The 12,667-nt window shown below is 39.4% G+C and overlaps 1 protein-coding gene across 1 annotated transcript in view; it reads left to right on the top strand.

The window, feature by feature from the left end:
- The window catches only part of USH1C (USH1 protein network component harmonin), an 81,340-nt gene extending 76,404 nt beyond the window's left edge, over positions 1–4,936 (top strand). Inside the window, exons 18-21 of the mRNA XM_056850969.1 lie at positions 503–602; positions 1,301–1,410; positions 2,288–2,343; positions 4,881–4,936. Coding sequence (XP_056706947.1) covers positions 503–602; positions 1,301–1,410; positions 2,288–2,343; positions 4,881–4,893 — 279 coding nt within the window. The 3' untranslated portion in view covers positions 4,894–4,936. The remainder of the gene's footprint in view (positions 1–502; positions 603–1,300; positions 1,411–2,287; positions 2,344–4,880) is intronic.
- The last annotated feature ends 7,731 nt before the right edge of the window (positions 4,937–12,667 follow it).

The following is a 12,667-nucleotide window of genomic DNA, read 5'->3' as shown; positions in this document are numbered from 1 at the left end:
TGCCATGAAAACCCCAAAAGGGGTCTCCATAAGTCGGTTGCGACTTGACGGCACTTTACAAACACTATGCAGTAGAATATATGCAATAACTACAATAAAAACCGTCGGGAAATGGGGGTTGGGAGAACCGGAAAACAATTAAAAACAAAGAAAGTAATTTTTTGTGCTTTTATATGATGCTTATCCTGCCGCATAGTCCATCTAGTCTGCAAGTCCCCAGAAGTGCCACAACATGTAGTGTAGGTGGGCAGGAGCAGGCATGACACCATCAGATGTATGTTTGTAAACCACAGGCTGTGGCCACCCTAAGTGACGATTTAAGGTTATTCCATTCCAGTTCCACTTTGCAAATAGCAATATGTGTGTGAGTGTGAGTGTGTGTGATGACTGTCAGTATTTTGTTACAAAAATAAGTATGTGCAGTTTTTAACCCTGGAAACAATTCAAGGTTGGTATTATATGTTTGGTTTCTTTAATTTTTTATGAACTATTTCTTTAATAGGAAGGGTCATTAAATCTTGCGGTTGAAGGAGGCATCGGTTCTCCAATTGGAAAAATTGTGGTGTCTGCTGTTTACGAAGGGGGTGCTGCAGACAAGCATGGTAGGTAGTATAACAAAATGAGGGCTTTAGTTAAATAAGAAGCTTACAGTTGATAGAGTTAGTTTAGAAGACAGGTGGGAACTGAAAGAAGGGTTGGTCACTTCTTGGCTTGCCTGTGACTGGCTACCTGATCGGTAGAAGGTTAAAATGAAATGGCTAAACATACTGCAAAAAGACTTTACCTCAAGATTTAAAAAACAAACAAACCCATTTGGGGCATGATGTAGAACACTGTCAAAATCCTAACTGAACTGTTCTTGCCTCCATTTCTACTGTTGATATTGTTATTGCAGTGCCCGCTGTTATAAATTACATTGCGGCAGCGTTCTTGCTTAATGTATCATTTTAATTGTTGAGCATACTTACATATTACAAGATTATCCTGTGGCCAGGAGTGACTTCAGTAGACTCAGTATGATTATAGTCCATATGCCACACATACCACAGGTAAACAAGAGATGTGTAACATAACTTCCCATTGAGATATTTTTATCATAGGCTACAAACTAGCTGATAGCACCTTTCAAAAACATGACTATAAAAAATAGTATTTAGGTTGTCCAATTCATTTTTAAACAGCATGATATGTCTATACTATCCAGGATTCTTCCCTTCAGTAAACACTCCAAATGTTTCACAGTGCTAGGTACAAAATGCCTATGAAATTCAGGGAGACTTTCCTGTATTTATTTTACCAGGCGGAATTGTAAAGGGGGATGAAATAATGGCTGTGAATGGCAAGATTTTATTGGATGTTAAGCTGGAGGAAGCTCAAGCAACTCTCACCAGAGCCTGGAACATGGGTGGGGTAAGTTAGCAGCTATTTTCTTATCTAGACGGTCCATTTCTGATATTTATATATCTCACTCTGCTTTTTAGAAGTGATTGTTCATCATTAATCAGTTTATTAAAGGATAAAAACAAGAAGATAAAAGTTAACTAACCTGCTTTTTACAGAAATAAAGGTTAAGGAGGTATAGGAATCCCATACTTAAAACTATATTATATTTATCAGTTAATGAAAAGATTGCTAAGAAATACACGGATTCATTGAATAAATCTGGAGGTTATTAGCATCCACTTTGTTTCATTAAAAGGTGTTCCTTTTATGTACAGTCTTTTCATACTTTGCATATGAAAAAATCCTTGTAGTACATCTCTGACAGACTCAAAATCCTAGTTTAACATTTAGTTCTTCCAACATCTCCTTTAGCCTGTAGTGGGAGAGGAAATCCATGGAAATCTTGGACAAGTGGGAATGATGTGGAAGTTAGCTGCATGACCTTGGGCCAGTCACACACTCAGCTTCAGCCTGTGAGGATAAAATGGAGGAAAACAAAACAATATACTTGTCACTTTGGGTCCCCATTGGGGAGAAAAGTGGGGTTTAAAAGAAGTGTAAATAAAACATTTTAAAAGCTGTGTGCAAGTAAAACAAAGCATAGCCTCCAACTTGCCACAAGGATTCCAGTTCCTATGACAAATATCGCATCTAGACTAGCTTGACAAGAGTCCATGTCATTTAGCCTCCAATTATATATGGGTAACATCTAATGTACAGTAAGAGTGTTAGAAAAGTATGCATTAAAATGCCATTCTCACTATTATATTCTAAGAGGAAAGGTCTACTTTAAAGGTGTGGTTTATTATTTCAGGATTATTTAAATCTAACCTTTCTTTTACAGGATTGGATTGACTTGATCATTGCAGTATCTCCCCCCAAAGAATATGATGATGAAATGTAAGACTTCACTTCTGCTGCTTTATACTTGTTCATAAAATTAATCTAGACCCCTTTTATTCGGCCTCAGGTGGACTTTTCAGATTTAGGTCCAGTTTTAGTTCTATTTTAGGAAGGATGTAATCACACTGGAAAATTGTCAACAGAAAGGAACAAGATGCTGAACATACGTGGAAAATCTGAAGAAAATGGGATTAGGACAGAGAAGGTTAAACTGGAGAAAGACATGATACCAGTTAGCAGTGGGTTGCCAGAAGAATAAGTTAAGTTTAATAACTATTCAGTTAAGTGTAATGATTATTAAACTACCTATCAGGAGAAGTTTTATAAATGGTACAAAGATTGGACAATGGAAGATCTTGAAGGTAAAACATTTCATTCCCACAAAATCTTTAAAATAAATTATTTGTGCCTGGCAGAGTTATAAACTAGGTAATATTGACCTTCAGTGGGACTGAACTACAAATAGTTTATCAAATTCTGCTGATTCAGTCCAGTGACTCTTGTAATTATGACAGTTTGATGCATACACACAGTTGTCGTTCCTGTAATGTAGTCCAACTGTGGATGAATCAGATCTGTGTTTGTATGTATATATTAAATGAGTAGGACAATTCCTAGATACAAGATTTTCTGGTGATCATTGGATCTCAGTGGAGAACATGCAGGGCTCAGAACAGAAGATTCTTTATGGATGGCTAAACTTGGCAATGCTAATTTTAACTTCCAACCATCCTAATCTTATATCCTTCAATAAAGCATACATTCATTTACTTTGGATTATAACTTCTTGAATCCTGTATATTTCATCAATTCAATTTATTCATTTATGCTCACAGACCAATTGATCATAAGCAAATACAGGGGAAAACCAAAATACATAATTGTAAATAATATAGTTATGATATGAGAATGCCATACACAAGAATTTTGCCACTGCAGGAGTCACATGGGGGGGTCAACATCCGCTAACAATTTAGTAACAATCTCCATGTCGAGCTGGGGTCCATTTTTGAATGTACATTATGATCCATTTATCACAAGCAGTGGCATATTTATTATAATCAATAAAGAAATGCCAAATTATATATAGTTTTCTGGATTTACAAGCACAAAGCCTTTCAGGGAAAGGGACCCCTGCAAACTTGCCAGATGGTAGCACATTTAATCTTGCTTTAGGGGAAAAAATCAATATTTAGAGATTGTTAGGAACTTACAATATGCGGGTAAACTCTTTGGGACTGAAAGACCCAAATAATACAAGGAGCAAACCTTCCATGCTCTGCAGCATGTGCTCCATTTGTCAAAATTCATCACACTAGATTTAATCAGTTGACATAATCAGTTTACATATAAAAGTAAAGTAAAGGCCCCCTGTGCAAGCACCGGGTCATTCCTGACCCATGGGGTGATGTCACATCCCAACGTTGACTAAGCAGACTGGGTTTTATGGGTCGTTTGCTAGTGCCTTCCCCAGTCATCTTCCCTTTACCCCCTTTACCTCGGATTGATGGAAGGCTGAGTCAACCTTGAGCTGGCTACCTGAAACCAACTTCTGTTGGTTTTACAGAATTTACAGAATGGTAAGCTGCAGTACTGCAGTCCAAGCTCTGCTCACGACCTGAGTTCGATCCCAACGGAACTTGGTTTCAGGTAGCTGGCTCAAGGTTGACTCAGCCTTCCATCCTTCTGAGGTCGGTGAAATGAGTACCCAGCTTGCTGGGGGTGAAAGGAAGATGACTGGTGAAGGAACTGGCAAACCACCCCGTAAACAAAGTCTGCCTAGAAAACGATGGGATGTGACGTCACCCCATGGGTTAGGAATGACCCGTGCTTGCACAGGGGACCTTTAGCTTTTATATTTAGCCCCACTATTTCTTCATCATTGTCAGTCCCTGCCTAAACAGGGAAGTTTTTGAAAGCAGTGCATCTGTGTGCAGAGAAAGGTTTCTACTGCATTGTTCTCTCATGACTGACAGAACTGAGCGCACATATTATACTCTTGTGTAGATGTTTTCATTCTGAAACATGTGCCTGTACTTTGCATGCTACTGTATTTTCTTTGGCATTGCCTAAATTTTTTTAAAGTTGACTTTTTCATGCAAGGTTATTTGGTATGATCATGTGGTGGCATTTTCTAGAAAATATTTCTAGTTTGATGCTTTTTGATATTTCTAGTTTGATGCTTCTTACACTTTTTTGTTAGTTTGTTTTCACTGCCTGCTACCTAATTTGGTTGGTTATTTCCATTTCCTAATCTCTCCCTTCCAAGAGACATAAAATTCCTTCTATCATGGATATCATGATCTTGTAGCAAAAGATGCCGATGGTTGTGCATCATCCCCAACTTCTCCTCCCTCCAGCTTTGCTTATTTTTATGTCATTTTGCATAAGTATTTTGTCCATATTCTCAGAACAGATAGATTCTATAAACACAAGTTTATACCATTGTTACTCTGTATTACTATCTCAGTTCTTAACACAATTTGACAAAGATGGACTTTAACAAATGTATTTTTCCCTGTTCCCTGTTGCAGGACATTTTTTTAATAACACGGGAGAGACCAAATGTATACATTGTGAAGAAAACTACAGATATATAGGTATCGAACCACTTTTGTCAAATCGCAAACATCTTTCAATTGAGAAATGTTAATTAAATGAACATGTGATTCTTGGATTCGTTGGATACCTCAAATTTGAACTCGTCATTCATTTCCGCCCATTAAGGCAAGACTGAAGTTTAGTTATAACTGTCAATAGGTGAAGAGCTGATTATAAATGATAATAAGGAGCCAATTTTGAAACAATCTTAAGTGCACTGCATGTGAAATGGTTTAAAATTGTATTTCTCACAGGCATATTTTTGATTATAGATGCAGAAACCTTTTACCCAAGGATGGGTAAAAAAGTTCACTTTTCTATGCTGTATTTTTTACCTATATAAGACAAGTTTGTACAGACCTTGCAATAAAATAGAATCATATTTTACCTCCTATTCTGTCAACCATTAACACATTGAATAGCTGGTGTAGAGGCTTGGGCATGAGTCAGTAAATCAACTATTTGTGTAAGTCAATAGACTTACACACTGGATTCAACATAACAATAATAGAGGGTTGGATCTAGTGTTATGCAGATGCAAGGACCACAGATTTCTCCCATGTTCCTCTACCCCAGCTGTCCTTTCCAACCTCAGAAAAGTTTATTCCCAGAGTTGTTGGAGCCACATGGATTACACCCCACATGGGTTAGGAAGATACAGTGGGGAAGAGGAAGGGGACAACATCCCTTCTCCAGCATGGTGTAATTGGTAAAAGCGGTGGACTCTAATCTGGAGGACTGGGTTTGATTCCCCACTCCTCCAACTTGAGTGGCTGACTCTAATCTGGTGAACCAGGTTGGTTTACCCACATGAAGCCAGCTGAGTGACCTTGGGCTAGTCACAGTTCTCTGAACTCTCTCAGCCTCACCTATCTCACAAGGTGTCTATTGTGGGGAGAGGAAGGGAAGGAAATTGTAAGACAGTTTAATTCTCCTTTGAAAAGGTAGAGAAAGTCAGCATATAAAAACCAACTCTTCTTCTTCTCTTCTGTTAGCAGAGCTGCACTGTCAGAAGATCCAGAAAGGAGGATCCAACCTACTTGTTGAATCCTGTTAGACAGATGGTTGGGACTAAACTTTTCCAGACTGGGAAATGACTACAGGGAGGAGAACGTGGGAAAGATCTTCAACTGTCACCATCTTCCACTGACTGATCACTGGATCCAATCTAGTAGTTTGAATCCAACAGTCGCGTGAGTGGAAGGTGCTCACACAAAAGGATCTTCCCCATATCCCCTTCCCACACACCCTGAAAACTGTCTATTGAGTTGTAGAATGAAATGGGGGCTGTAGTGAGATGGGAGATCTAGGGGGGGAAATCCCCTTCCCTCACTCTTGCAGTCATACTCCTTCCACTCTGGCGGCTATAGGATCCATTCCATTTACACTTTCAAAGGAATTCTTGTCACGCCGGTGATATTGACATTTTTCATAGAATTCATATCTCAGCATTCTTTACTAACAAGTAAATTTCACGTAGTGTGTGACAAATCAATCTATGATCTTAGAAAACCCAGATTCTTGACTTCAGACCAAGTCACAGACAAGGGCACAGCTTCTGCCACTATTTAATATTTCTTATCTTTGTACTACATTGCAGTGGTATTGCAGTGAACACATTACATTATCTTTCTCAAAAAGGTCCACAGTCTACGTTAGAAGGGCAGCACAAGGATAGAAGGTGCAAAGAGATTTCCGCTGCAGGTCAGCTATACCACATGGGAGAAAAGGCTAGAAATCCAGTAAATAATTTGTAACCCATTTGTTCTCCTTGTATGGAAGTTTGTGTCTTAGGCACTGGGATTCTATGCAGAGCAGTTCTCACATAGCTGTGGGCAGTTTTTGCAGCTCTCTGGATCAGATCAAAATTTTGCTAATATGCAAAGCATGAAGAATTTTTTTTTAACATTCATGAGGAACATTGATATAAACAATTGAAAACTGATTGCTTTAAAAACTGCTGTCTTACATCTTAGTTGACAGAGTACATACATTTTCCTCATTTCTCTGTATTCAAGTACACTTTTGGTTTATTTCACTTGCACTACTGTTCCAGCATGCCAAGATTGGCAAAAAAAAGTACCTGAGACTCGTAACAGAACAAAATTATTTGAAAATAAAATAATTGTTGCCAAACATGAGAACTGTTGTGTGTTTTAATAGTGTTTCACAATTGCTATTTGTTATGAGAGAATCCTCAGATTATTGGTTTACTTCAAAATTCAAAAGAAGAGAGTGAGAATGTTATTGAAAATCAATAGAAAAAATATCTTGAAATTGATCTTCACTGTCTTCTAGTGTGCGCTAGAGCCTTCATCTTTAATGGAACTCAAAGCAACCTCAATCTTATTCTGTATTCTTGCTGCTTCATTATTGTAATTAGCTCAAAAGGAAGTTTCAAAGTGCAAATGTCACTGGATTCCCAGTGCAGGAAATGCAGGACAGGATTAATTCTCATTCCTGAACATTTTCCCCTTCACCCGGAGGGAAGACATGCTTCTTACGTGCACGTAGCTGAAGTTCTATTCCTATCAGCATAAGAAATCCAGAGATTTATGAAGCTTCCTCTGGCCTGTAATAAAGACCATTACTGCGCCTTCTGTCATGTGTCTCTTTTAGCAAGCAGAATACTTCTCATAGAATTTTTAAAAGGAGTTGGAAGGGGTTTTAGAGATCATCCAGTCCAACCTCCTGTACCATACAGGATGACCTGAAGCAGCCCTGACAAGTAACTGTCAAATCTATGCTCAAGCATCTCCAAGGAGGGAGAGCACACAACATCCCTGGGCAACCAGTTCCACCACTGAACGACATTTATTGTTAAAATGTTTTTCCTACTAGTCCAATATCTCCAGTCTGTAATTTAAACCCATTATAATGAGTCCTATCCTCCACTACTGACTGAAATAGCAACCCCCCTTTTGCCATCAAAGTCACACCCAACTTACAGTGACCCCATAAGAGTTTCAAGGCAAGAGACATTCAGAGGTGGTTTGCCATTGCTTGCCTCTATGTAGCAACCCTGGTATTCCATGGTGGTCTCCCATCCAAATACTATCCAGGGCCCACCCTGGATCTGACAAGATTGGGCTAGCCTGGGCTATCCAGAAGCAGAAAAGATCTCTGACGATATTTCCACAAGAGCTATTTCTTCTGATGAGTTTCCTTCATGAGGGAGGAGATGATAATGATTGCTTTAAAAACAGTAATCTACACCTTTCACGCCCTGACCTGGATGGCCCAGGCTAGCCTGATCTCGTCAGATCTCAGAAGCTAAGCAGGGTCAGCCCTGGTTAGTATTTGGATGGGGGACCACCAAGGAATACCAGGGTTGCTGTGCAGAGGAAGGCACTGGCAAACCACCTCTGTTAGTCTCTTGCCATGAAAACCCCCAAAAGGGGTCACCATAAGTCGGCTGCGACTTGACGGCACTTTACACACACATACCTTTCACATCCTGCTCTACAGATCAGAAGATGGCAGGCTTCACTGTAGGCTTACTTCCTGCCATTCAGAATCCAAAGCAAGAAGAAGCTGTTTTAAAGACAGAAGCAAATAAGGATAACATTTTGATATGCTTTAAATTGGTCATTACTGGTTCCCAATAGTAACGTAAATGAGCTCTAGTATTCCTTTCTAGAATCTTTGCTTGTCCCTAGTTCTACTAAGAATGCTTCCTGGTTCCTGTCAAAAAAAAGTAACCATGCTGTGTATTGCTTGCCTGCCATCTGGACACATTATGATTGCATGTTCACACCTTCTGGTAATGTCAGCATAGATAAGAAACAGAACAGACACTATGAGCAAGCAAAACTAATGCCTCAACAGATATGGCATCTTTTTTTGTACACATACTTCTAAACATAGTCATACAGAAAAATTTCCACCAACCCTTGTGTCATCATGTTGTTATCACAAAATGTAGCTCTTTACAAGGGCAGCGTCTCAGTAATTTTATAAACAAAGAGACTCGATACTATCCAAGCTGTGAAACTGATTGGGATGGTTTTATAGCATAATGCAGGAAAGATGACAAAAGGCAGGATTCTTCACATCAGTTTTTATTCTTCTGTCCCTCTTATAGCCCCTGCTCTACTTTTTCCTCCATCTTTGTTCCTCCTTTCTTTTTTCTTTTCTTTTCTGCTTTCAAGTCACATATGACTTATGGCAACCCCTGGTGGTGTTTTCAAGGCAAAAGACATTCAGGGGTCATTTTGCCATTGTCTGCCTCCGCGTCATTCTATATTTTTTTTAATTCAGTCTAGTGGGTCCTAGTCTGCCCAGCAACAGACCAGTCTCCCTAACGAAACAAACTTCAACAATGAATCAACTTGCAAAACAGCTATTAAAACATAATAAATGGACTCTTTTATTCTGAAATCAACAAGCAACCTTGTGGGTCACCATCTCAAACCCATTTTTTTAAATGGTGTCTATTCAGTACTTATGTAAATGTAAAGTGCCATCAAATCGCAGTCAACTTATGGCAACCCAGTAGGGTTTTCAAGGAAAGAGACTAACAGAAGTGGTTTACCATTGCCTTCCTCTGCATAGCAACCCTGGTATCCCTTGGCAGTCTCCCATCCAAGGACCAGCCCTGCTTAGCTTCTGAGATCTGATGAGATCCGGCTATATGGTTGCTTCAAATTAAATGCAACATTCCTTTAACTCAGTTGCAGTCGAAAGTAATTTGGATATTAGCTGCTGATTTTTGTTTGAAATCTGAAGAATTATGGTTGTATAGTACATTATTTTAGGTTGTCTGCTATATTCCTGTGCCATGACTATATCACTGCTTAAAACTAGTATCTTGGTCTGTCTTATTATGGCCAACAAGCAAACTATTTGAAACAGATGCAGAAGTCACTCCAATATCAAATGTGAACTAGGTGTATTTTTGTTGATATTTATTTATTCATTTAGAATTATACTTTGCCTTTGAACCAATTGTGAAAGCACCTTACAACATAACTAAAAATACACCAAATGAAAAGAATAAATAGTAGAAATTAGTAAATTCAAATCCAATGTCATAGTATTATCAGAGAAATCGTTAAAGCCATACAAGACTTTATACAGAGGGCCATTTCTTTGAAAAGATGTTGAGATATAGTTTGATATAGCTGTTTGTTAAAACTGTTTGATAAGGGCCGCCTCTCTTTGAGAACAGAACATATGGGCAGTCCATTCCTGAAGGGGGGGCAGTTAGGTGGTGGGTGGAGGTGGCGCAGTCGCCAGAGTGGCAAGCCAAAAAATTGAGAAAAGTATTTTTGGAGGAAAACCTTTTGGAACTCCCCATAGAGTTCCACGGGGCTGCGCCACGATTTTGCAGGCATATCTCGAAGCCTGCAAAATCACTCCTTTCCAGCCCAAAAGGGTTCAGGAACACCCCGGGAACACCCCGGGAACGCCCCTAGGATGCCGGTGCCCAGAAGGCAGCATGGGCACAGGAGGCTCGCGCTGCTGTACGGCACCCAGGTCCAACATAAGTTGCCCTGTGCTGGCGTCTGTACCAGTTTGCACGGTGCAAGTGGCACGGACGCCGGCGTAGGGGTCACGCCAGTTCCTGTGCAGCTCTGCCCCCCCCTTTAGGATTGCATCGTTAGTCGCTCATTAACGGTACAATCCAGCTCTCCTCACAGCATAGATTACTTGATACCACAAATTCATGAAGAAGTATTCGGGAAACAGAGCCCTTCTATGCTTCATTTGCTGTCTGTGGAATGTTCCTGGAAGCTCAGACTGCCCTTAAAATGTTTAGTGACATGAGTTTAGAGTTTACAAAAGGACCTTCTGTCCTTGCAGTGCCAAAACTGCAGTGGCATTTTATTACTGTCAAGGGGCACACAGACATCCAGCTCGGTTTCTTGACAAGGAAAATATACAACCACCTAAGCACTTACCATTTCAAAAACTTGAAGCAGGCTTACCCTGTCTTAAAGTAACCCGATTCTGTGTACTACAGTACCAGCTGTTTGCCAAAATGAAAGCAGACTCTTTTCATCTTTGATTCAGCAATGATCTCTGCTTCTTTTCTACAGGATGTTGGGAATCACCTAGGAGGGAGGAAAAAACTAATTTACTCACTGTATTACACACAGGGTAAAAGCTGTGAATGTGAAGAGCATGGATTGATTTACTTATAAGGAGCTGACCTCTGCTGAATTTTTACAAGATATAAAGTAATGTGAGCAGATGAATTTGCTAACACTCACAACATTTGATCTGAACCCTCTGAAGTCAGTGGTAACGTTCTTTGACTTTAATAGAGTATGATCAGATCCTCATATTTCCTAATCTTGGAGAGGGTCCTAAAAGGGAAGAGACCCATAAAGCCTGAGAAGCCCCAATCTATAATTAAGGGAATAAACTCTGCTATTCAGCTGATATTGTATGTTTATCATATACATGAGATACATATCTTATATCCTAGTATGTAGCTAGTAAGAACACCAGCCATGAGAAGTTGTTATTTGCCCCCCCCCCAAAAAAGGAGGTCTTCCCCCTAAATAGCAACTCAGTATATGTGTGTACATATAAAAAGTTAAAATGATAAATGTAGGCTATTCATATTGTTGGTTATGGAAAGCTGAACAATTACATCGATACATTACATTAATTGAACATATTTGAATAATTTCATTATTTTGCATAATTTATTTTGATTTTCTGTTTTGCATAATTTCTGGTTTTAGGGAAGGCTGAGATTTCAGGAAGCTGAATTTGTGCCCATTCTGCACTTATTTTCCCATTGTACCATAAAATTTCAGTATATATATAGTCCTGAATATAGTGTACTAATGCACATATTAGATCATGATGGGCAGCTATGTTAGTCTGTTTGTAGCAGTAGAAAAGAGCAAGAGTCCAGTAGCACCTTAAAGACTAACAAAATTTCTGGCAGGGTATGAGCTGTTGTGAGACAAAGATCACTTCTTCAAATACAGCTAGAATGTGAGTCCATCTGTCCTTAAGTAGAGAAGAATGGATTCAGACACCCAATGGCAATAGCAGGTAAATGACAATAGAAGGCATAATTGGATTAGGTGTGATATGCGGAGGGGTAGTAAGCATGGAGAAATCAGCATTGGTAATGAGGCAGGAATCCTAGGTCTCTATTCAGCCCAGGAAAATGCATTGTCTTGAGAGTCATTATTAGTTGTAATTCAGCAGTTTCTCTTTCTTATCTCCCTTTGAAATCCCTTTGTAAGATAACTGCTACTCTTAAATCAGCAACTGAATGTCCTGAAAGGTTAATTTTAATTAAATGCTAAAACAAGGAAAAATAAAACCAGTAACAGAGCACATCCTTGGGCATCCTGCAGTGTCACGCCGGAAGTTGGAAGTCTCATCCTGAAACGTTAAAATGTCTCCCCACTAGTTTTTGAATCTTGCAGTTTAGGAATGTTGTGGTTTCTGATGTCAGGCTAAAGTCCATTTAATCTTTGTCGCAGGGACTGGTCTGTTTGTCCAATGTACACATGCACTGCTGGCATGTGATGGCATAAATCACATTAGAAGATGAGCAGGAGTATGAACCTGAGATAGTATTGCTGGGCCCAGTGATGGTGTTGCTAGGATCTATATGAGAGCAAAGTTTGCAGCAAACCAAGGTGCCTTCTAAACGGAGCAGCATAAGACCACACCACCATTAAGTCCAGAGCTTAAGAGTCTGCACCACTAGAGGGAGGGCAGTTTGCACTAAAAATCATTGCATCCA

The sequence above is a fragment of the Euleptes europaea genome, chromosome 6 (assembly GCF_029931775.1).
Source record: "Euleptes europaea isolate rEulEur1 chromosome 6, rEulEur1.hap1, whole genome shotgun sequence".
Lineage (NCBI taxonomy): Eukaryota > Metazoa > Chordata > Lepidosauria > Squamata > Sphaerodactylidae > Euleptes > Euleptes europaea.
This window is presented reverse-complemented; position numbering and strand designations above follow the sequence as displayed.